The sequence below is a fragment of the Silurus aristotelis genome (genome assembly GCF_946808225.1).
Source record: "Silurus aristotelis genome assembly, chromosome: 21".
Taxonomy (NCBI): domain Eukaryota; kingdom Metazoa; phylum Chordata; class Actinopteri; order Siluriformes; family Siluridae; genus Silurus; species Silurus aristotelis.
The window spans coordinates 3,681,509-3,705,126 of NC_139594.1; the positions used below are offsets into that span (position 1 = coordinate 3,681,509).

The window sequence follows — 23,618 nt, forward strand, 5'->3', positions numbered from 1 at the left end:
AGCGGTACCACTGGATTACAGCCTCTGAGGAGCAGCGCACATTATGAGTCTGCATCTCGTAACTTGATTCTGAACTGCTCCAGATGATGTAGGTGCACATTTGAGGTTGTAGTGTAGAGGTTTGGAGTCTTAACTGGGTTTCTTGCTTTAGTAAATAGTGGTGGTATTAGGAGGTGGATTAAGTCGGGTAAGTCCCCACTGAAGGCCCAGGTACCAAATGCACGGCCCGCCACTGCTTTGTATATGTATATATAATAAATACAGTGCATCCGGAAAGTTTTCACAGCGCATCACTTTTTTCACATATTATTATGTTACAGCCTCATACCAAAATAGATAAATTTCATTATTTTTGTCAGCTGCTAAGATATATTTCACAAACAAGACCCCATTATGGCAACATGAAATACGTTTGTTTGAAATCTTTTCACTGATCATCCTTAAGATGTTTCTACAAATTGATTGGAGACTGATTTATTGATTGTAAATTCAGTTGATTGGACATGATTTGGAAAGACACACACCTGTCTATAAGAGATCCCACAGTTAACAGTGCATGTCAGAGCACAAACCAAGCTGTGATGTCCAGGGAATTGCTCGAAGACCTCTGAGACAGGATTGTATTGAGGCACAGATCTGAGGAAGTGGCCAGAAACATTTCTGCAGCATTGAAGATCAAAATGAGCACAGTGGCCTCCATCATCCGCAAATGGAAGAAGTTTCCGAGCACCAGGACTCTTTCTAGAGCATGGCGTTCGACCAAACTGAGCAATCGGAGGAGAAGGTCCTTACTGAGGGAGGTGACCAAGGACCCTATGGTCACTCTGAAAGAGCTCCAGTGTTTCTCTGTGGAGAGAGGTGAACCTTCTAGAAGAAAAACTCTGCAGCACTCCACCAATCAGGCCTGTATGGTAGAGTGGCCAGACAGAAGCCACTCCTCAGTAAAAGGCACATGACAGCCACCTGGAGAGAAAACTAAATTCTCTGGTCTGATGAAACAAAGATTGAACTCTTTGGCCGGAATGCCAATCGTCATGTTTGGAGAAAACCAGGCAATGCTCATCATCTGGCCAATACCATCCCTACAGTGAAGCATGGTGGTGGCAGCATCATGCTGTGGGGATGTTCTTTAGCAGCAGGAACTGGGAGACTGGTCAGGATCGAGGGAAAATGAATGTAGCAATGCACAGAGACATCCTTGATGAAAACCAGCTCCAGAGCGCTCTGGACCTCAGACTAGGGTGACGGTTATGGGACGACTCTGTGAATGTCCTTGAGTAGCCCAGCCAGAGCCCAGACTTGAACCCAATTGAACATCTCTAGGAAAGATCTGAAAATGGCTGTGCACCAACGCTCCCCATCCAACCTGATGGAGCTTAAGAGGCTCTGCAAAGAAGAATGAGAAAAACTGCCCAAAAGTAGGTGTGCCAAGTTTGTTGCATCAAACTCAAAAAGACTTGAGGATGTAATTGGTGCGAAAGGAGCTTCAGCAATGTATTGAGCAAAAGCTGTGAATACTTATGTCAATGTGATTTTTTCGTTTTGTTATTCCTAATAAATGTACAAAGATTTCACGAAGGCATTATGGGGTTTTGTTGGTAGAATTTTTAGGAAAATAATGAATTGAATCCATTTTGGAATAACGCTGTAACATAACAAAATGTGAAAAAAGTGCAGGTAGGACGTTTTGGTAACAAATTTGATCAAGATGGTTTGGTCATGTGCAGAGGAGGGACATGGAGTACATGAATCAGTAGAAGAATGCTGAGATTGAAGCCGCCAGTCAGGAGGAAAAGAGCAAGGTTAAGGAGAAGGTTTATGAATGTATTGGGAGAAAACATGCAGGTGGTTGGTTTGAAAGAGGCAGATGTCCATCCTCATTACTCCCAATGAAAATCAATGACAGACTATTGGCAAAAATCCATTGAGTTTCTGAATCTAACTTGCATCATATGTAGATGTTGAGTTTGAACAGCTGTGTAAGATGTGATCTTATGCAGGTCTTGAGTTTGACACATGTGCTCTAGAGCCCAGTCTTTTCTCTGTGGCAGTGTTTAGATTTGAACTCGCTTCTGCTTATTGGTGCTGAACTTTTTTTTTTACTTGCTGGTGTGTATGTTGGCTCTGGTAAAATTGCTCCTAGGTGTAAATAAGTATCTAAATCTGTATCTGTTCTAATCCTGAATACCTTTCAGATGTTTTTTGGAAACACTGGCTCCGAACGAGGATTACCAATTACTCACAAATGCAGCAGGTGCCCAGACTACTCGCTTATTTACTTTATGACAGGAGGCCTACTGTCACAGGATTGAGTGTGAGGAAAATTGAATTATTTATGTCAGCTATCTCAGGGCCATTTTCCCTCTGATGAACACATTAAACAGATACATTTTCCACCACTTAGATTAATTTATGGGCTTTTATCCCCAGGAGCATTCCACACTAGCATGAAATTTGTCTTAAATCAGTGTGGTATGGTGTAATAATAAGAACAAACATAACACAATAAAAGAAAGAGCCTGAGTCACTGAACATAATGCCCATTGCAGGTAAAGCCTCTCTCGGTCATATCGCATCAAGAACGAATCCATTAAGCCCTAATGGGTCCGGCTAGAAAAACCTGCACGGAAGCAATAAAACAATTATTAGAAATATTTAGGCCGGTAACGGATGTGAAATTGCCTCCTGACGTCACCATCATTATGTGATTTCGAATCCATTAAATCTGGACATCACTGAGGAAAAGTAGCAAACTGTTGTTCCCCGGTTGAATTTTATTGTACAGTTCCCCAGTTCCAGAAAAGTTAGGAGGCTGTGTAAAATGTTAATCAAAAAAGAATGCAATGATTTTCAAATCTTATAAACCTAAATTTAATTCACATCAGAACACATTAAAACAAATCAAATGTTGAAACTGAGGAAATGTATTTTAAATTTGATGGCTGCAACACGTCTCAAAACAGTTGGTATGGGGCAACAAAAGTCTGGAAAAGTAAATGTTACTACAGTTTACAGAAACAGTTTGAGGAACATTTTGCAACTAAATCAGTTCATTGGCAACAAGCCAGTAACATGACCTCATATCTTATTGACAGAGTCTTATTGACCAAACTGCAAAAAACTGTCTACAAATTGTGGAACACTTTCAAAAAAATTTTCCTTGACATTAAATTGGTAAGACTAAATATTTTATCATCTACCGTACATAAAATGGACAAGGACAAAAATCAATATTGGATGCCCGTGATCTTCGAGAATGAAAAACAGGCAAGATTCTGTTTCTCTGCATTGGCTCAGAAACACCTCCAAAAATCATTCCCTGTGAACACAGTTTGCAGTGTTATCCACAAATGCAGGTAAAGCTCCATCATGCAGGAAAGAAGCCATATGTAAACATGATCCAGAAAGGCCATCATCTTCTCTAGGCTAAAGCTCATTTAAAATGGGCAGAGATTAAGTGAAAACCTGTTTCATTGTCAGACAAATGAAATTTTTAAATTCTTTTCGGGAAACCATAGATCCTGCATCCTCGGGATTAAAGAGGAGAGGGACCATCCAGCCTGTTACCAGCATTCAGTTCAAAAGCCTGCATCTCTTATGAAAGCCAATGCCAATGTGCATAAAGCCAGCTCCATGAAGATATGCTTTAGATGGGTTGGAGTGGAAGATCTTGAGTGGCCTGGACGTTTCCCAAAGACTATTACACTTTTACGCACCATGACACTTTTTTGCTCCACTTTCATTGTTTCATAGTTCAGAATATTAAGTATTTTGTTTTTCTTTTTTGTGTTTATACTATATTTCATAAAATAAATTGCTTCCTGAATCCTTGTATTGGTTATTACATGATGAATCCAAACTGCAATGGCCAATTTATCAATACATAAGGAACTAATTGAAAGTGCCTGGACTATGGAGCTGTTCTATTTGAATGAGCATTAAAATGATAATTGTGATGGTAAATTAGGCCTGTGCTGTCATGGTGATTAAAATGTGACCCACAAGGTATTTATAAAGATATTACGTCTGATTGCAGGCAACATTTTAGTCACATGGCAGACAAGTATTCAGTATCATTCAGTCAGCGTGATTCAGTATCATCAACCCGAAGCAGGCTGTAGCAGGAGGTTTAATTAATTCCCTAGGCTCAGAGAAGCTGAGTAACTAAATCTGTCGCCCTTCTCTGCCCAACTGTCTGTTATGAAAATAATGATTCAGCCTCATGATATGCTTTTTTATAGAGGCCAAGTCTTTTTTTATAGAGGCCAGGTCATTGACTTTGACAATGACTATGACTGCTCATCAAATCTGTAGAGCAAAAGACACTATAAGGACAAAAGCCATATGTGGTTCTTTCCCAAACTGTTATCACAAAGCAATTGTACAGGGTGTCTTTGGATGTACTAGCATAAAATCTTAACTTGAACTTGGAGACCCAAACCTGTTCCAGCATGCCAATGCCCCTTTGCACAACTCAATGAAGATCTGCTTTACATGGATTGGCGTTAAAGATCTCCTGTTAAAGAGCTCCAAACCTATTTAACACCTTTGGGATGAATGTTTCACACTGACTGCACCCCAGGCCTTCTACATCAGTACCTGACCTAACACTTACCAACACCCTTGTGTCTGAATGAGAACAAATGTCCACAAGCACACTCCAACATCTAGAGCAGACCTGGGCAAACAACGGCCCGGGGGCCACATCCGGCCCTTTGTACGTCCCTGTCCGGCCCGCGTGAGGCCAATCATAAATTACAGGGATGCACCGAAAAATCGGCCACCGAACATTTTCGGACGAAAATACCTAAATCACCGAGACAACACGGCAGAAACACAACTGTAATGACGCAATAAAAAAACGCAGCAGCACACGGTTATCTGGATAAGAGCAACATGTCTGCGGTGTGAGGAGAGCGATGTGCAAAACATGCAATGCTGAAATTTCAAGACGGGGTGTATCTGCAAAGAGTTTCTCCAAGTCGGGTTTAATTTATCACCTGAAATCCAAGCATCCCGATTGCCTTCTAAATATGAGAAGAACGCGGCGCAGAGAAGTAAAGTCTATCCGAGCATGCGCACTCCGTCTGTAGCGAACGTATTTGAAAAGGCAGGAAAGTTTTCCAGTGATGGTGCCAAGGCAAAATGCATAACAAAACATTATGGAATTCATTGCCTCAGATCAGTGGTCACCAGTGGATCGACGGGTTGATCTTTGAAACATTCCCCGTGGATCCCGAAAATAATAATTATTATAATATATTTATTACACGCAGGGGCACCGTTAGGGGGGGGGGGGGGGGGGGCAGAGTATGCCAGGCATATGGGCTCAAGAGAACGCTAGGGGCCCCACAATTATCAATTAAAATTTTTCCAATTAGTTTTTTTTTTTTTAATCATACATACACACATTTTAAATAATAACACTGGTGAAATAAAATTCATTCCCTGTAAATAAAATTAAACTATATTAACTTTATTAATAATAATATAACATACATATATATATATATATATATATATATATATATATATATATATATATATATATATATATATATATATATATATATACTAGCTGAAAGTACCTGTGCTTCGCTACAGAAGGCAGAACGCTAAGCAATATGGCAATAAGCAGTAAGCACTGAGCAGGACTGGATGATCAGAGATCAGAACGTAACGTCAACAAATAACGTACTACCCCTTTGTAGTACCGATACAGGGCAAACTACTTTGAAAATAATTTTTATAGTGCATCTAACATCTAATAAGAAACAATGTAGTAAGTTTCATTAGGATCCGTAATGTTATTTAGAAGAGTTTACAATGCGTGAGAAATCGCGTTTTTCGCAAGTTAGCCGTGATCCAGAGCGAATTTTTCAAAACCCTTTCTTAGTGAGCACGTAAGACCCAAGAGGAAGGTATGTTCCAAATTTCATTGCAATCCGTTCAGTGTTTTTTGAGATTTCGTGATGAGTGAGTGAGTCAGTCAGTGGTATTTGAGCTTTATATATATATATATATATATATATATATATATGGGGGCCCAAACATCTGTCTTGCATACCCCCCTTAAAACTGTTAATTGCGCCCCTGATTACACGGCTCTTCTTAATGCTGTAGATTAGAACCTTCCATTCACTTGAATGGGCTTCCAAACGTTCGGCGGTCAATTATTTTTGTTTAACAGGCCGCTGCTAATAATAATAATTAACCGCTGCCTGTTTGTCAATACCTATGAATGGTAGCAAAAATAATAATTTATAATAATAAGTAAAAAAACTTTTGTAATTGATTTATTCTTTGAATTGCAAAGCATTGATTTTAGTGAGGTTAGTACGCACCCAGCCATAAATGCAATGGTTCTAATAATTGACAATCTTTTCTTTCGATGTTTCAGTTTTCGGTTTTGGCCTTGGTTTCCGCATTTTTGGAATTTTCATTTCGGTGCATCCATAAAATATTATCGTTGGTGTGGCCCTCTGACATAATTCAGGTTTCTCTTGTGGCCCCTTGTAAAAATTAATTGCCCACCCCTGATCTAGAGGAACATCTTTCCAGAAGAGTGGACGGACTTATATTAATTTATAATAAATTGGGACTAAATGTGGAATGCGATGTTAAAAAAAAACCCATACCATACTCATGATCAGGTGTCCGCAAAATTTTGCCAATATAGTGTGTCAAATTTGAATACTTCAACAAAAATATCTATCCACAAGTTATCAAATGTGTTGCGCAGCATCAGAGAGAACGTCAATGAGTTCCTGAAAGGGAACTGAATGCACCTGAGAGCAAGTGCAGGAAATCACAGCTTAATTCTGATCTCCCATGCAACCTTACTCTGCTATGCAGGTTTCGATGTGACAGCTGCTAAGACCTTCTACAACAAAGAAACCTGGATGTCTCTGCACATGATCCTCATAATCGCCACATTATTGTTCTTCGCTTGTTTTGAGCCTGCTGCCTCTTCCTTCCTTGTCCTCTGTTACATCCCCGGCAATCCCACCACCTTGTAAGACCTCCTCCACTACTTCTCTTCTAACATTAATGACTCCAGTCTGGATATCTCAATCATCAGCACATTGTTGCTTCTGTCATTTCTTTCTAATATCCACAAGTACGCTGTCTGCAAATATCTCTCACTTTTTAACCCAGTAAACCTCCATCCTCTAAGATCCTTTTCTAGTCCAGCTTCAAGGCAGCACACTTGTGGCCTTTACTGAGATGCTTCCCGCTGGTAGGTCAGTCAAACTGTCCTCCCTACTTATTTTCCTCTACCTTCAAACAGCCTATGACATTTAGTCAGAAGACTGTCTAAAACCATCAGTTGTAGAACTCATGACAGAGCATGATAGAAGAGGGACGGTCTTATCAGACCGCTAAACTGACACGATTGTGCAGGTTTCTTCTGTACAACATTAAAAGGATGTTATTTCAAGACTGCAACTGGCTCCTGGGATGTCTGTCTCGACACACTATCTGACCTATTCAGAAGAAAAGCTCCATTACTTGTTTTCAACCTCCCCAGGTTCTCCTCCATAATCCTATTGCTTTCCTCCTTGCACTGGTGTTCTGTAGCTACTCGCATGAAACTCGCATCAAACGCTGATGCCTGCCTACAAAGCCAAAAATGGCCTCCAAAGAACTCATCACAAATCGCTTTGCACCTCTGAAACCTGCTCCAGTACACCCACTATCTCTCACGGTACAGGAAAGGATCTAGGAATGCACTCTCCCAGGCTGTCTGAACAGCTGAATCGCTGGCCGTCTTGAAACAAAGTCCAAGCAGATATTTTTTAAATCATGTTTTGTGTTTCAGAAGAGTTCACCAGGATATAAGTGATCAGTTGTATTAAGTTGCTACTGATTCTTCTCACAAAAGGGACACGCAAACAAGCCGTCACATTTGTCTAGTGTAGTTATCATTTTTCATGATTGTACATGGGTGTGCACCATCGACCATTTTATTCCCTTCCAATTAAAAACAGCCAAAATTGTACAAATTATACAGCCCATTAAACAATGAATGGAAATAACTTTTTTTTTATTTCGATTGGATTTCCATGATGCACCCTAAGACTTATATAAGCTCCATTGGCAGGTCAGTGAAGAAAGCTGGCTGCCAGATGTGTAGATTCTACTACTGGTCTAAAAAACTTTCCTTCGACTTTCTCTACACATTTATTGTACGTTTGTATATACAATACATATACAATTTCACACAATTCTCCAACTCAATTGGGAATTAAGTGCAGGAAAGAGCTAAACTTGGAACTGAAGAAAAATCACACAATATGATAATAAATTAGATATAATAACTAAAGTCAGTTTGAATTTGTCTGCCACCTAATTTGCTAATTTTGTAAGAAATCCAAAGAAGACCTTTAATTGGCTGACGGTCGTTTCAGTATTGTTCTGAAATTGTGTCTCTGTATGGCAAATCACGAGTTTTCAGCAACAACCTACTTACAGGTTTTCCATTAATTCGTCACCTGTCTCTAAATGAAATTAGTTACTATACAGACAATAATACAAACATTTTTGTAATAAAATAGCACCGGGTCTGAAGATGGTATTATGGCTGAAGGTTTTGGTAGAATTTCAGAGGCCTTGAGAATTCCAGTTGAGTCTGAGGTAAAGTACAACGCCATATGCATGATTTATTCCCGCTCACGCCCTGCTAACTAAAATGGCGGAAATACATTTCATCTGCTTTTGATCTCCCAAAGGCATTAAAGATGTTCCCTGTTTTCCTGATTTTGCAATGTGTATATTGTGTGCATATGCTGGAAAATTCTCCACCCACACGGTTCATGAAATCTCGAAAAGAAAAATACACGGTTTCTTTAAATGTTTACTAGCGCACAATATAAATCTTTTCCTAAACACATCTGACACAAAGGTAAGCTCAAAAAATACAAATAAAAAAAATAAAAAAAATAAAAAATGGCAGCCTGTCCTTGTGGAGGCCCACACAGGTACAAAACACCCCACATGCATTGTGCAGAGAACAGACACAGACTTACACACATGCAAGAAATGTACATCTCAAGCAGGATGTTCAGATATCTTCAATTTATCTTATTTTTCTTTTTAGCAATTATAAATTAACATTGTGCAAACAGCCTGAGAGGATCATCATCATCCTGCTCTTTATTCTCACTTCACACAACATGGAGTCGCGGCTGCAAGCTTTTCACGTTAAAACACACTAACACACATTTAATTCTATAGCGAGTTGACGTGTACTGTATATAACTGCAGGAAGCTTTGGAGAAGCAGGATAACGTCCGTCCCTGATAGCTGAAAGCGACAAAAAGTTTTGATCAAGTTGTATAGTTTGTTCAGGAGTTTAATAGCTGGTGAGCTTTCATGGCTTTGCAGTGAACCCATATTGGAAATCCAAGGACTTTATTGACGCTAAGCACCATGCTCTGCTAACAAGCGAGACGAAGGAGTCTCGTTCTGAATTTCTTTTTTTAGCTATTTTTATTTTTCACCGTTTCCTCGGTCTTGAAAGCTGCTAACGGCTCGCTATAAAGATTCACGGTAATGCGCTAATATAACAGTGCGTCTGGAGTTTTAGACTGTGCCCTTGTTAATGTGTGAGTAATCGGAGGACTAGCATTTGCGCTAGCAGATGTAATTTTTTCGCGACGGACTTCTTTTTATGCATGGCACACTTTCATACCTACTCTGTAGCCCGTTATAAAGGAACAGATAAAGCACATCATTTTCAACTAACTGTTAGCACAAACCTGGAGGCACACAATTGTATAGGATTTGAATTTTCCCTTCACTTGAACTAGGAGATTCAAACCTGTTCCACCATGAGTGCACAAACTCTCCTCCATGAAGATACTGGAGTGAAAGATCTCCTGCTATAAAGCTATAAACCCTATTGGGGGATGAATTTTTCACACTGACCGCACTCCAGGCCTCCGCACCTCACCTACATCAGTTGACTAACGTCCTTGTGGCTGAAGGAATCTCACACAGATCTCCAGAAGATCTAGTGAATAATCTTTCCAGAATAGTAGAAGTTTTTCTAACAGTAAACGTGGAATTAGATGTTAAAAAAAAACGTATGGTCAGGTGTCCACAAACTCCAGATAATCTTTTGGAAAAGCAGGAGATTTCTAAGAACATTATATGGGTTATTATCACCCGGGGCAAAAAAGGCACACCTGTTTGATTAGATCATTGAACTGATCTTTGTCTGATTGACACCTTATATACTATATAACTATATGGACAAAAGTATTGGGACACCAGACTTTTCCAGCAAGATGTGGTTCTTCATCAAAATCTTACCACAAAGTTTGAGGCACACAATCGTGTATGATGTCTTAAGATTCAGCATCATTAACTTTAGGAGACCCAAACCTGTTTATGCACAACAATAGCTCAATGCCAGCTCCATGAAGATCTGCTTTTACATTGGTTGAAGTGGAAATTTTTGAGCAGCCTGTTTTTGAGATCTAAACCCTACTGAACACTTTCAGGATGAATTGGAACTTTGACTGCACCCCAGATCTCCTCACCTACATCACTTTACTAACATCGTTGTGTCTGAACGAATCTCACACAAATCTCCACAAAATCTTGAAGAACATTTTCTCAGAGTGTCCACAGACTTTTGGCAAAATAATGTATATATATATATATATATATATATATATATATATATATATATATATATATATATATATATATATATATATATATATATAAAAAAAAACAACAGCAATAATTAAACCTGACAAGTTACAGTGCACAAATAACTAAAAGCGACTTTTGGAAAAAATAAAAATGTACCCCAAGACATCGTTAAAGAATTTAGAGACAGTCATTAGATTTTTTAGGATTTTGGTCACAAATAAATTTAACTTAACTTATTTTCATTATTGTGATTTGGCTTTCACGATCATTGCACTGTCAGAATGGACCCTGAAAAGGTCGAGGACTTGGCGATCCACAGGCATCCGAACTGTCGACCCCTGTACAGAGATAAAAGGTACGCTCCAGGTTCTTGTGTCCATCTGAGGTTCATGTTGTTCAAGTCTTTTTTTCAGCATGTCTTCATTCAGGTCCGTGCGCTGAGGGTGCAGTGGTGGTGTGATGATGTGCCGTGTGAACATGTTACAACCACTTGTTTTCTTTTTTCCCCCACATGAGATGGAAAGCTCACATGACTGAGGTGCTCAAACACTCGTCCACATGACATGCGCACACACACACACACAAACACATCTCGGTGCTGCTCGCTCGGACTGCGGGCTCGTGTGCCTACAGCGCATCTCCGAAACACGTGTCCTCACGTGTTCACATGTTCATCTCGATGCTCCCTCGTGGATCCTGATGGCACACCATCGGCTCCTCGGCTGGCGTGCTGTTGCTGCTGCTGGTTCCCTCGGGCGATTTAGAAGTCGTACGCGTGCCGACCGTGCCGTTGTGGCAGCCGAGCGCTAGGAGCTGCTTCTCCTCGGAGCAGCAGACGGCCGAACTCATGCACGTGACGTCCCGCAGCTTGGGCTTGCTGGAAGCGACGGGTTTGTTGTTGGTCACCTGGGCCGTGTTGCTGTATGTGTGACGGTAGTCCTCGTCTATATCCTTCCCCCTCCAGCGCTTCCAGAACTTCAGGATCTCGGACTGAACCTGGAGGAGAAAATGGACAAACGGTGACGTGTGCAGTTATTTTTTTTGTCGCACGTGTCGCAGCCATCGTTGTTTATACTAATAATTAAAATATAAAAAAATTGCCCAAAATTTTGCATCCCCCTGAAACCGTTAATGGTGTCCCCAGGCGGTATGATGATTTTGGAGCGCTAGCTAGCTAGGAGTGAGACTAGTTAGGAGAAAGGTGTTATTCTCACCTCTTTGTTGACAAAGCAGTATAGGATGGCCACCAGCAGCCCCTGCAAACACAACACACCACTGATGCATTGGGATGAGCCAAAGTAAACATTTATGAAACAATGAGAATGCTAAACAATCTTTTGTCTCCCTCCCTGAAGACCACTCCGTACTGCTGTAGATGGTTCCACCTCAACAGCCTAAAGATCCCTAAAGTTACTGAGCCACTCAAGAACTTTGAGAAAGGATTTAGACTGTATTGCAATCAACAGTCTACTAAAATGGCGCTGGACCACAGGTTGTATGAACAGTTTTGCATTAAAGCGCCCATCACTGCACAGCAATATTGGAAACGTATTGAATAGAGATTTGGTGTTGAGGATGAGGACAGGTTCCTTTTAAATCTGCTTCCTCTTCTTCCTCATGCCAACTCAGGGAGTTTTTCCTCAGCACTGGCTCACTCATTAGGGACAAACTTTTCATTATAAGGAAAAAAGGTATACATTGTTTTATACAACTTTATAACTGCTTTATCTCTGTAAAGCTACTGTGAGACAATGTCCACTGTTAAACTAAATAAAATGAAATGAAATCTCAAGGATAATTCAATATACAGGTAGTCCCTGAGTTTGACATTTTGATCATACGATGACGATTCGACAAATTTCCAAAAAAATGTTTTGTGCGACAGGCAAACATAAGAGCATATACGCGGTACGATACATTGGGACGCTGCCAAAATGTACACATCTACTGCCTTGTGAGATGCCTTACTCTTACCAGCGACAATCGACAGAGTTCAGTCTCTGTGCTATTTTTTTTTCCCATAAAAAAAAAAAAATCTTTTTAAACAGGGCGTGTCTGACTCCGCCCTCCACTCTCGAACCCGCCGCTCATCCACGCGCCCCACTGCCACAAACATTTATATTGTACAGTTTATACATCATGGTAGTGTTAATTGGTCTGTTTAGCTAAACTATGTACCGTAATTTTCTGACTATTAAGCCCCACCCACTGAATTGTACAAAGATGTTTATTTTGAACATAAATAAGCCGCACCTGTCTATAAGCCGTGTCTACACTGAAACTAATGAACTTTACACAGGCTTTAATGAAAGACAGTGTCTGTTACACTGCTTGTATCTAAACAGTAGCCTACCAAGAAAGTCATTGTTCACTGTCTTCTGTCATTGTTCACTTTTCTCCCGATGCCGTGCAGCTCAGAACACAGGTGAAGTGTGTTTTCATGCCCGGTTGTTTTCAGCCTGACGAATGATTCGCATTTCCTGTAGACAGTCCGAGTGAGCGGCAGGTCAAACGTCAAAGGAACCTCATCCATATTTATGATGTGGTGCGGCCCGATTCAGTGGGAGCGCATCTGATTTAATATAAAGAGTTTCATTGGTTCACCTGAAGCCGTTCGGCAATTTCATTGGTCTAATGTTATGGGGCTCAGCTTTTTGGCTTAAAGTTTGTGAAACCGGGAAAAACACAGGAAAAATCCATAAATTAGCCGCTTCATTGTTTAAGCAGCGGAGTTCAAAACGTGGAAAAAAAGGAGCGGCTTATAGTCCGGAAAATACGGTACTGTAATTTGATTAACAACTTATGATTAGCAACTCCATCTCCTCCATCAAGTCGGGGAGCTACCTGTATATCAAAGACTTCGTAAATCAAAGTGTCAACAAATGAACGTAGTTGGTCGAATTTTTTTCTCTTCTCCAAGACTAAATGATTATTATAAGACAAAATAATTTATCTAATCGTCCACAAGAGAAACCCCACTCTACGTCATGCCCTCATCCGATTTGTCCGACGACCCAAGCTTTGTTAGGACGACGTGGCTCCGACAGGGCCGACAGCTGCACTCCATGTAAGTGTTACGCTCAGTTTATCACAAGGTGAATCACCACGACTGTGACGCCTCCAAAACGCACTGTTTTTCCCAGTATTAAGGACTGTTTTTTTTAGTTCAATCTGAACACACCTAATAATCCCAAACGGCCTTATTTTGTTTTGTGAAACAGGAAGTGTTTCATATTCAGGGGGGGCATCGAAACGTGCGCTATGAGACTAAATATAGCAAGTAGCAGCAGACAAACATTATTTATCTGCATAGAAAATCAGTTACATGAATCCAGACGGGTCTAATGTGATCAGCAAGTTTGGTGAAAAAAACGGTCCGCAAATTAGCCTGTAGTTTCCTTTAAAGGACAAAAAAAATAACAGCGGATGCAAAAAAAAAAAAAAAAAAAAAAAAACAGTAGCACCTGGAAATTTTTTAATGGATCCCGGACCTCATGCAAATGTATTACTGACGGGATAAAGCTTTTAATTTGTTGTTTTTTTGTCGCACTCAAATGGATTTTTGTCCAAAACATGAATCTGTGTGTAAAATATTACTATGTGGATAAATGTTTGTGATAAGCAAAAGTTTGCTTCTGTTTTGAACCTTCTTGCTCCACATTTGCTGTTCTGGGAAGATGTTCCACAAGAGTCTGTGGAGATTTGTGTGAGATTCATTCAGCCATAAGGGTTTTAGTAAAGTCGGTGAAAAATTCATCCAAATAGGGTTGAGGTCAGAGCTCTCTAGCAGGAGATCTTCCACTCACTTCCACTGGTTTGGGTCTCTTAGTTCAATGAAGGGAAAATTTCTAGCAAAAATATCCTGTCCAAAATTGTCACATAAAAGAGTCACATAAGTGTCAGGTGTTCCAATACTTTTGCCCTAATAGTGTGCTCAGGTTCTTACTTCACCGGAAAAAGAAATTCCTGCATTAAAAAAGTGGATAATTGAAACATATCTGATGAGCATCCAGTAGTCCAGAAATACAACATGGTCTAAAGTTAATATCTTGTTACATCCTGTGTCTTGTGTGGGAACATGTCATTCCCGGCTCACCTGGATGGAGTTGAAGACGAGGTCGATGAAGAGTTTGGTGAGCCGCAGGGTGATGGCACCGTTTGAGGTAGACTCATCGGTGACGAAGGAAAACAGGACCAGATGACACCCGAGCAGAGGGATGAGGGTGAGGGTGGACTTTGCAAGCCTGAGCAACAAAACAAAGCGAATTACACAAGAAGAAAGCAGTACTTTCCTGAGAAATATGTTCACAGTGTGAAATACTTTAAAATACTTTTTTAATATTCCATAACAATCATTGATTACATTTACCACATTTCCTCATAGGAATATGAACTCATGACCTCTGGCTCCAAAGCCAATGCCTTAACTACTAAGCTACCACATCCCCCAAGATATTAGAAATGTATTGTACTGAAATTTTAGACTTATAATATTAAATGCAAATTGCAGATCAAATTTCAGACCAGTTGAAATCACAGTTATGTTTTTTGTCAATTTCTTTGAGCATGGTGTTAAAATACGGCATGAAATCCATGTTGGTTCAGGATTCCTTTCCAACCTTCCCTGCTCCAAAACAACCCCAAACCATTAAGCTTCTACCTCCAAGTGTGACTGTGGGGGTGAGGAAGTCTGATCACATCTTCTCTCCTGTTCTTCAGAAGTAAAAAATGTCTCCACAGAACTTTCACTGTCCAATTATATTGTGTTTTTGCCTCTTACCAAGTTTTTTTGCATTGAAACAAAAGGAACATGTATGTGTTTCACAGTAAATAAAAAACTGAGTTTAAAACAAAACAACAACATGGACTCAGTTTTGGTAGACGTGGACACCCACCGGAATTTGTAATCCGAGTATCTCATTTGGTGAGCCCTCAGCTTGGACACCAGGATCTTAATGATGCGTATAAAGATGAAGAAGTTGATCTGAGTACAGGAGAAAGCAGACACGTGGTTAAACATCGCCCCGGACCTGCTCGGCACCATTATGTCACGTTAAGACAACGCAAGCGTGACGTGTGTTTGCTCAGACGGTGCGTGCGATCGTTCACACGGGTTAAGCCGCGCGAGCCTGACACGGACGTCTGCGACGGTTTGTTTAATGTCTGAAAACAAAACATCGCTACATTATTGCAAACGCTTAAGCACAGCCGCTTCTGTCAGAATCTGAGACCGAGACACAACAGCTGTGCACGAGAAGAAATTGAGATTAGAGTTCGAATCCTTTGGCATTAGAATTGCTTGCCACTCAGGAAAGCCTTTTCGTCAAAGTATAACAAGTCGTTGAGTTTCTTGGCGGCTGAATAATGATGAATACCTGTACGGATCAGTCTGATACTGTGATGCTACGTGACGTAGCTTATTGTACACTGTTATGCTAGCAAACAGACGGCGGAATCCTCTAATCCGCTTATGACATCTGGGCATACGTAATCCTCAATTAATGAGGCGTTCAATGCAAAGTCTACTCTAAAAATATACACTATTTGGACAAAAGTTTGTGGACACCTGACCATAAGATTTCTATGTGCTACTTTTTGAATGTCCCATTCCACATCCCTATTTGCTGCTATAACACGCTCCACTCTTCTTGGAAGATGTTTCACTGGAATTGGTTTAGATTTTGTGGAGATACATTCATCCACAAGGGTGGTGGTAATATCAGATACTAATGTAGGTGAGATGAGGAGGCCTGGGTTGTTCAATAGGGTGGAGGTCAGAGCTCTATAGCTGGAGATCGTCCACTCCAACCCTTAAAAAGTATATCTTCAAGGATCAGGCTTTTTAGGTTGGGGACTTCTAGTTCAAATGAGAGGTAAATAAGACATCTTAGACATTTGTGCACCCCTAACTTTGTGCTAACGGTTTAAAGAGGAACCATATTGCTGGGAAAGTCAGGTGTTGCAAAAGTATTGGAACACCTGAGCAATCTTCACACAATCTATTAAAAAAAATGGTTAAATTGCCAAAACAAATTGAATGCAAAACCTAAATTAAGGGGGTTTATGGCTGGCAATAGACAGCAGCAAACATCATGTACAGATTCAAGATAACAAGCTGACTGATTAATAATAAGTAGGCAAATCATTTAATTATCAAAATCAACCAAACATATGCACTTGTATTTAAAACAAAAATGCATTGATGTGTCAATAATAAAGACAATCAGTGAATTGGATGGGATTGGACGATATGGACTAAACACTAGTAGTCCATTAAATAAGGGCCAGGACGACATAATGACACGTTTCCTGCCGTGACCCTTTTATGTGCAGTCGCTTCACATGATAATAATTTTTGAGGGACTTTCTATTCCAAATCGACAGGTTTGATCTTCACATGACACTTAGAAAGCAAAAGACTGCGAGCTGATAAAAAAGAATGTGACAGAGGCAGACAAAATCTCACCAAAACTGCCAGGAGGATGGGAGAACGGATAATCCACCAGTACCCCATGTTGATGTTCTGTTCCCAGCAACTGAAGGAGAGAGAAAACATTATACACATTAGACACATAAACAGTACACACTGTAAAGACAAAAAAAAAAGTGTGGACAACAGACCATACGATTGGTATGTGCTTTTTGAATATCCTATTCCGCATTTAGTCTCCAATTATTGCTATAATAAGCTCCACTCTTCTGAGAAGGAGTTCCACTTGATTTTATGAAGGTTATGGAAAGTGAGATTTATTCAAAGGTGTTAGTGAAGTCCGGTGGTAATGTAGGTGATGTGAGGAGGCCTGGGGTTTAGTCAGTGTTCCAATTTATTCCTGTTAAATATATAGCAGGAGATCTTCCACTCCAACCAATGTAAAGCAGATCTTCAGAGAGATGGTTTTGTGCACAGGGGTATTCGTCACAGTGGAAAAGTCAGAGTTGTTCAACGTGTGACTGAATTCTGTATTTTTCATTTGCGATTTCTCTCATTATCATAAATGATTAGTGTTTTAAAAAAGTGTTCATTCAATTAAAAACAACTACCATAATTTCCGGACTATAAAGCGCACCCATATATAAGCCGCACCCACTGAATTTGACAAAGATTTTTATTTTGAAAATAAATAAGCCGCACCTGTGTATAAGCCGCAGTGTCTACACTGAACCTAATGAACTTTACACAGGCTTTAATGAAATACAGTGTATGTTACACGGTGTAACGGGGGAAATAAGACCTTTAAGACCAGAGCGGCATTTTGGGAATAGCCTGTCGCCGCATTTTTCCGGTATTACTGCATGTGTGCAACTCCGAGGAATATGTCCTTATTATTTTCTGGTGCCTAGTTCTAAGTTTCTTTGACTAACCTGTAACGCTGATGCCAAAAAAATTAAAAAAGCACTTGACGAGTTTTGGAAACCCGTCTGTGCTTATATGATTTCTGTTGCAACTGGAGTTAGTGAATAGCGGCAGGTCAAACGTCAGAGGAACATCATCCATATTTACGATGTGGTGAGGTCTGATTCAGTGGGAGCACGTCTGATTTAATATAAAGAGTTTCATTGGTTCACCTGAACCCGTTCCGCAATTTCATTGGTCTAATGTTATGTCGCTCAATTTTTTGTTTTTGAAGCTTGTGAAACCGGGAAAAACCCAGGAAAAATCCATAAATTAGCCGATTCGTTGTTTAAGCCACAGGGTTTAAAGCGTGGGAAAAAAGTAGCGGCTTATAGTCCGGAAAATACAGTAGTTTGAGATTTATATTGCCTTGTCCTTTTTGACCTACATTAGAACCCCCCAGCCCACCCTCACGCTGTTAAAAAAACTTTAAAAAACTTTACTTGTACTTGAACAACTCAGTTACAAGTACAACAACTTTGGTTTCAGTTGCTCAGAAAGTGAATAGGAGCCATGTTATAATGCTAACATGCTGAAAACTAACTGCAGGAAGAAGAAAGAACCGAAGGCAGCATCATATAATTCGCTTTAATTGATGATATTCAGAGGTCAGGATCAAACTGGAGGCTGTGAAGCCCCCGAATGCAACCCCCCCCCCCCCCATGCTGCCTAATACTGAGTTTCTGTTTCTCAACAATCTTTTTTATTCCCAGTGTTTATTTTTAACGGTAGTCATGTAAAAAAAAATACTTGAGTGGTTGCAGGCCCCGGTCCTGTGGACAAGCCCCTTCATCAGTTTATAGTTTCTGATAAGCAGGAATTTTTAGTGCTGGAAATTAGTTGAGCGCTAAGTTTGTGGTGAAGTGACAACGAAGACAAATCATTATCCCATGCCCAACCGAGTGCATCATATCCCTAGGACATTCTTTCTCTGCAGAGGCAACTTTGTCAGGATGAACCTGCACACCCCATCCTAGATAGCAGGTCTTTTTTTTTCTTTGGAAAGACCAAGCTGAAAGTGCGCCACGGCCGGTCTCATCCCCACAGGGACAACGTTATTAAAACAGCAGGTTCTGAAAGCAGGGAACACGAGCGGTGCCACATGCCAGCTCGTCGTCGTCCGCACGAGAACAGATCACGGAGAAGCACAGAGACGAACCGCGGCCGAGAGAGAATCCCCCTTGACATTTACAGAACTTACATAACAGCTGAATACACTCCAAAACTACTTCCAGTGAGCTTTTCTTTTTTTAAATTTGATAGCGACAGATGAGATTCGGGCTCATTTTCCAGTAATGATGATTACCATGCAGACCAGGACTTTTATACTTCTGGAGCCAGAGACATGCTTCAGATGTAAAAACCTCCCTGAATTTCCAAGAACCACTTTAAGAGAATAGAACAGATTTATTTATTTATCTAAATGGCTGTATTTAATGAAATAGATTGTGTGTCAAAAGTTTGGAAACACAGAGTCTTTTATGGTTTTTGAGACATGCATGTGTGTTCCTTTTGTTTCTATGCAACAAACTCAGTAAAAAGGCAAAAACACACAAGAATCAAACTCTGAATGACTAAAAGAAAATTCTGTGGAGTCCAAATTGGGCATTTTTTTCAGAAGAAAAGGAAAGCGGATGTTATCAGATGTCTTTTCCCCCACAGTCACAAATGGATGTGGAAGCTTCATAAATTGGGGTTGTTTTGGAGCAGGAAAGGTTGGAGACTTATTCCAGAAAGTGAAGGAAACCAACATTGCTCCCATTCCACGCTTCAACACCATGCGACTCCATCTGGACTGCGGCTCATTGGAAGCGACATTGCCGAAGCGATAAACACGTCCGAGTTCTGTAAGCGTTATTTTGAGAGTAAACAAGTCGTCTGGAGTGATATCAATCATGGAACGTCCTGCCCAGTCACTGCACCTAAATCCCATGGAACTGCTCTGGGATGAACAAGAATTCTCCAAATTATGAAGAACATCTTCAGCAACATTTCCAAGAGCAAAGTATTTCAGCTGAATGTTTATGAAATTATCTGTCTCTATAAAAGTCTAGGTGCCTCCATACTTTTGACAGGCTCTGTACTTTGAGAAGAACAATAAACCGGGACTATAAAGGATTAATAAACCGTGGTCCTTTTGACCAGACCACCACAAATTACTGTACCAGTGCAAGCTGTATCCGGATCAGTGCCACTTTTATATTACATCATAAAATAACAGACAGATCCTTATTTATACGGCTAATAAGTAAGCGAAGCGCATCGGCCATGGAGTGTAATTTACTTCCTGCAAGCCGGCCAGAGCATAAGAGGCACTGTGTAATATATGTGCTTAGCTGCAGAAACTGTGAGAACGCAACACACTTTTTCCCAGCAAGTCCTTCAGAAGACAAGAAGCTCATCTGTGCAGCATCACTGTCACGGCCCGAGTAGTTGCCATGGCGTAGCTCACATTCCTGTACCTTGTACATCTCTTATGTTTTTGTTTTGTTATAGAGCAGCTGCTTGTGAGGCGGAGTGACAGTCCTCTGACTTTGGGCTGGATCCAGACACAAAATCACACTGGAGTTTTTTAACATTCAACAGAGCTGATTCACCTGCAGAAGAACTGTTTACATATATACACTATTCAGGCAAAAATTTGTGGACACCTGACCATAAAAAATTTTGCTTTTTGTACATCCTATTCCACATTTTGTCCCCATTTTCTGTTATAAAAACCTTCACCCTTCTGGGAAGATGTTTGAGTAGATTTCGGAGTGTGTGTGGAGATTTCTTCTCATTCAGACACAAGGGTGTTTGTAAAGTCAGGTACTTATGTAGATGAAATAAGGAGGCCTAGGAGGGCCAATTAATTCCAATAGGGTTGAGGGTCAGAGCTCTATAGCAGGAGATCTTCCACTCTAAAGCTTATCTTGATGGACCAAACTTTGTGCACAGGGGCATTCTCATGCTGAAATAAGTTTGGTTCTCCCCAAACTCAAGCGAAGGGAAAATTAAATGCTACAGCATCCAGACACGTCCTATACAACATTGTGTGCCTTCCAGTTTGAAATTCCGAATCTTATTTATGTTTTTTTTTCTGAAATAGAGGGTTCATCTGTCCTGAACATTTCCCCTTATAGAAAAACATTGGTAGTGCACACATTATATATATAAATCATAAAAAAAAAGAAGAAAATCTTATGCGGCAGGCAAACGCAGCAGCGTACGCTCCACCGTCCACTCGCGAACCAGCGCTCACCGTGATATAGTTTATATATTACAATAGTAATGAGAATTACAATTGCTCTGTTTGACTGAATTTAATTAATAACAGTATACTACCCCATACTGATCACCATTCTTTAAGCCTCCTAGGTTGGTTTATTCATGTCTCGACTTTTAAGATTGTCAAGTTACGATTAGCTCATCGGAAAACATGCAATCACAGATCACTATTTCTTAAAGCGACTAATCACTGATCAATATTGCTTACAACAACCAATCACTGGTCACTATTGTTTATAACAACCCATCACTGATCAATATTTTTTATAAAGACCAATCACTGATCACTGTCGTTTATACCAACCAATAAATGATCACTATTGTTAATAATCACAAATCACTATTTCTTAAAAATGACCAATCACTGATCAATATTGCTTACAACAAACAATCACTGATCATTATTGCTTATAACAACTAATCGATGAGCAATATTGTTTATAACGACTAATCGCTAATCACTATTTTTTATAACGACCAATTACTGATCACTGTTGTTTATAACGACCAATCACTGATCACTGTCGTTTATACCAACCAATAAATGATCACTATTGTTTATAATCACATATTCACTATTTCTTAAAAACGACCAATCACTGATCAATATTGCTTACAACAACCAATTACTGGTCACTATTGCTTATAACGACTAATCGATGATCAACATTGTTTTGTCTCACATAATTGTTTGCTTCTTGTTTTAAAATAATTTCTTGATCATATTTTCTCTAATACAGTAACTGCGAAATTTTTTCGAATACCTATTAAAAACCTACTTCTCGTTCTCGTAGATATACTTCACGATGATCCAGGGCAGAACAAAGATCAGCGGCGCTCCTGTAACCAAACAGAACACAAAACTCATTTGAATATTTTACACTTGAAGCGAGGAAACATTGCCATTATTTCTGGGCAGACGGATAACATTATTTATTATTGAAAAAAATGTACACTAGGGGTGTAAGTGTATATGAATACATTATTAAAATGTGCCAGATGCAGGTTTTTTCTCTTGTCAGCTTTGTTTCCTGGAGAAAAGTCACTCAAGGGCGGTTTTATTTTTCATATGAAAATAAAGAAATGACGTGCAGACGTGTAGTTTGTCTAAATTTTCGGGAACAAATAAATTTATTAGCAAATATCTCAGGCGTGTACGAACTAACGTTATTATTTAAAATGTTCCCACAAAACACTTTAGTTGAGGTTGAGGAACTGTCACAGGCAGAATTCTCAAATACTGCTGAACCTGAATAGAGATTTATTTGGAGCAGGAATGGCAAGGCTTCTAATTCAAGATCTGTCCATGTGTTAAAGTTGTGTTTTTGTTGTACAAAAGTGAAGGCCTCACCCCAGCCGATGCACAGGTAGATGCTGAAGTGGTTCCCCTCAGTCAGCACGGTGACTGCTAGCAGGTTGTGAAGATAGATCCCTTCCACCAGCAGCCAGTGGCTGTTTGCTATGATACTGTACTGCATCATCACTACAGCAATCCTGCAGCCAACATCTGGCTGTAAAACCTGCAGGACACAAGAGATTAAACTAAAAGTGCTTTTTTCGTGGCATATGTACATTAAAGCAGAGTGAAATTTCTTCGCATATTCTAGCAATGCCAGGAAACTGGGGTTCAATGATACAGCCCCCCTGGAGCAGAGAGGGTTAAGGGCCTTGCTCAAGGGCCCAAGAGTGGCAGCTTGGCAATAATGAGGCTTGATCTGTCACCCTTTCAATCAGTAACCCAGAGCCTTTATCTCTTAGCTACCACTTCCCTTACTACAGATTCCACTAAGTGGTAGGTCATAGTTGTTGGACGTCTGCTCAGACTGACGTGAGTTCCCAGCACCACCAAGCTGCCATTGTTGGGCCCTTGAGCAAGGCTCTTAACATTTAATTGATCAGTTGCATAAATAAAATAATTGTTAGTGCCTCTGGATAGAGGCATGTCATAAATGTATAAGTTAGATATAAATGCTGTTTCTTAAAGGACTTGTTTCTGTAAAGAAAACAAATCAGATTATAGCTACATCTACATTAATCTGGATCAATTTGAAAAACGGCGTTCTTGTCTAAAAATGCTCCGCATCCACATCGTATTTACTTTCCCGGCTCTTTGAAACGTAGCAGCAATGACTACAAATTCGCCACCGTTTTTCTAAAACCTCCTTTTTCACAGTTCAGACTGCGATTTTGAGGGGAGAAAAAGCTTTTGTATGTCATTTTTGTTGACTGAAAACACTGCCTTGGTGTGGACAAAAGGCCAAAAACGGAACTTACTTACTGGAGCCACACT

General features: G+C 40.1%; 1 protein-coding gene across 4 annotated transcripts in view; it reads right to left on the bottom strand.

The window, feature by feature from the left end:
- Positions 1 to 10,727: 10,727 nt before the first annotated feature.
- Positions 10,728 to 23,618, bottom strand: part of gcgra (glucagon receptor a) — a 78,505-nt gene continuing 65,614 nt past the window's right edge. For all 4 annotated transcript variants that reach the window (XM_083524509.1, XM_083524507.1, XM_083524508.1 and 1 more), the window contains exons 8-14: positions 22,680 to 22,848; positions 22,108 to 22,168; positions 17,132 to 17,201; positions 15,561 to 15,649; positions 14,762 to 14,909; positions 11,880 to 11,921; positions 10,728 to 11,661 (exon numbers count right to left, since the gene is read on the bottom strand). In XM_083524509.1, the coding sequence (XP_083380635.1) occupies positions 11,329 to 11,661; positions 11,880 to 11,921; positions 14,762 to 14,909; positions 15,561 to 15,649; positions 17,132 to 17,201; positions 22,108 to 22,168; positions 22,680 to 22,848 (912 nt within the window). In that variant the 3' untranslated portion in view covers positions 10,728 to 11,328. The remainder of the gene's footprint in view (positions 11,662 to 11,879; positions 11,922 to 14,761; positions 14,910 to 15,560; positions 15,650 to 17,131; positions 17,202 to 22,107; positions 22,169 to 22,679; positions 22,849 to 23,618) is intronic.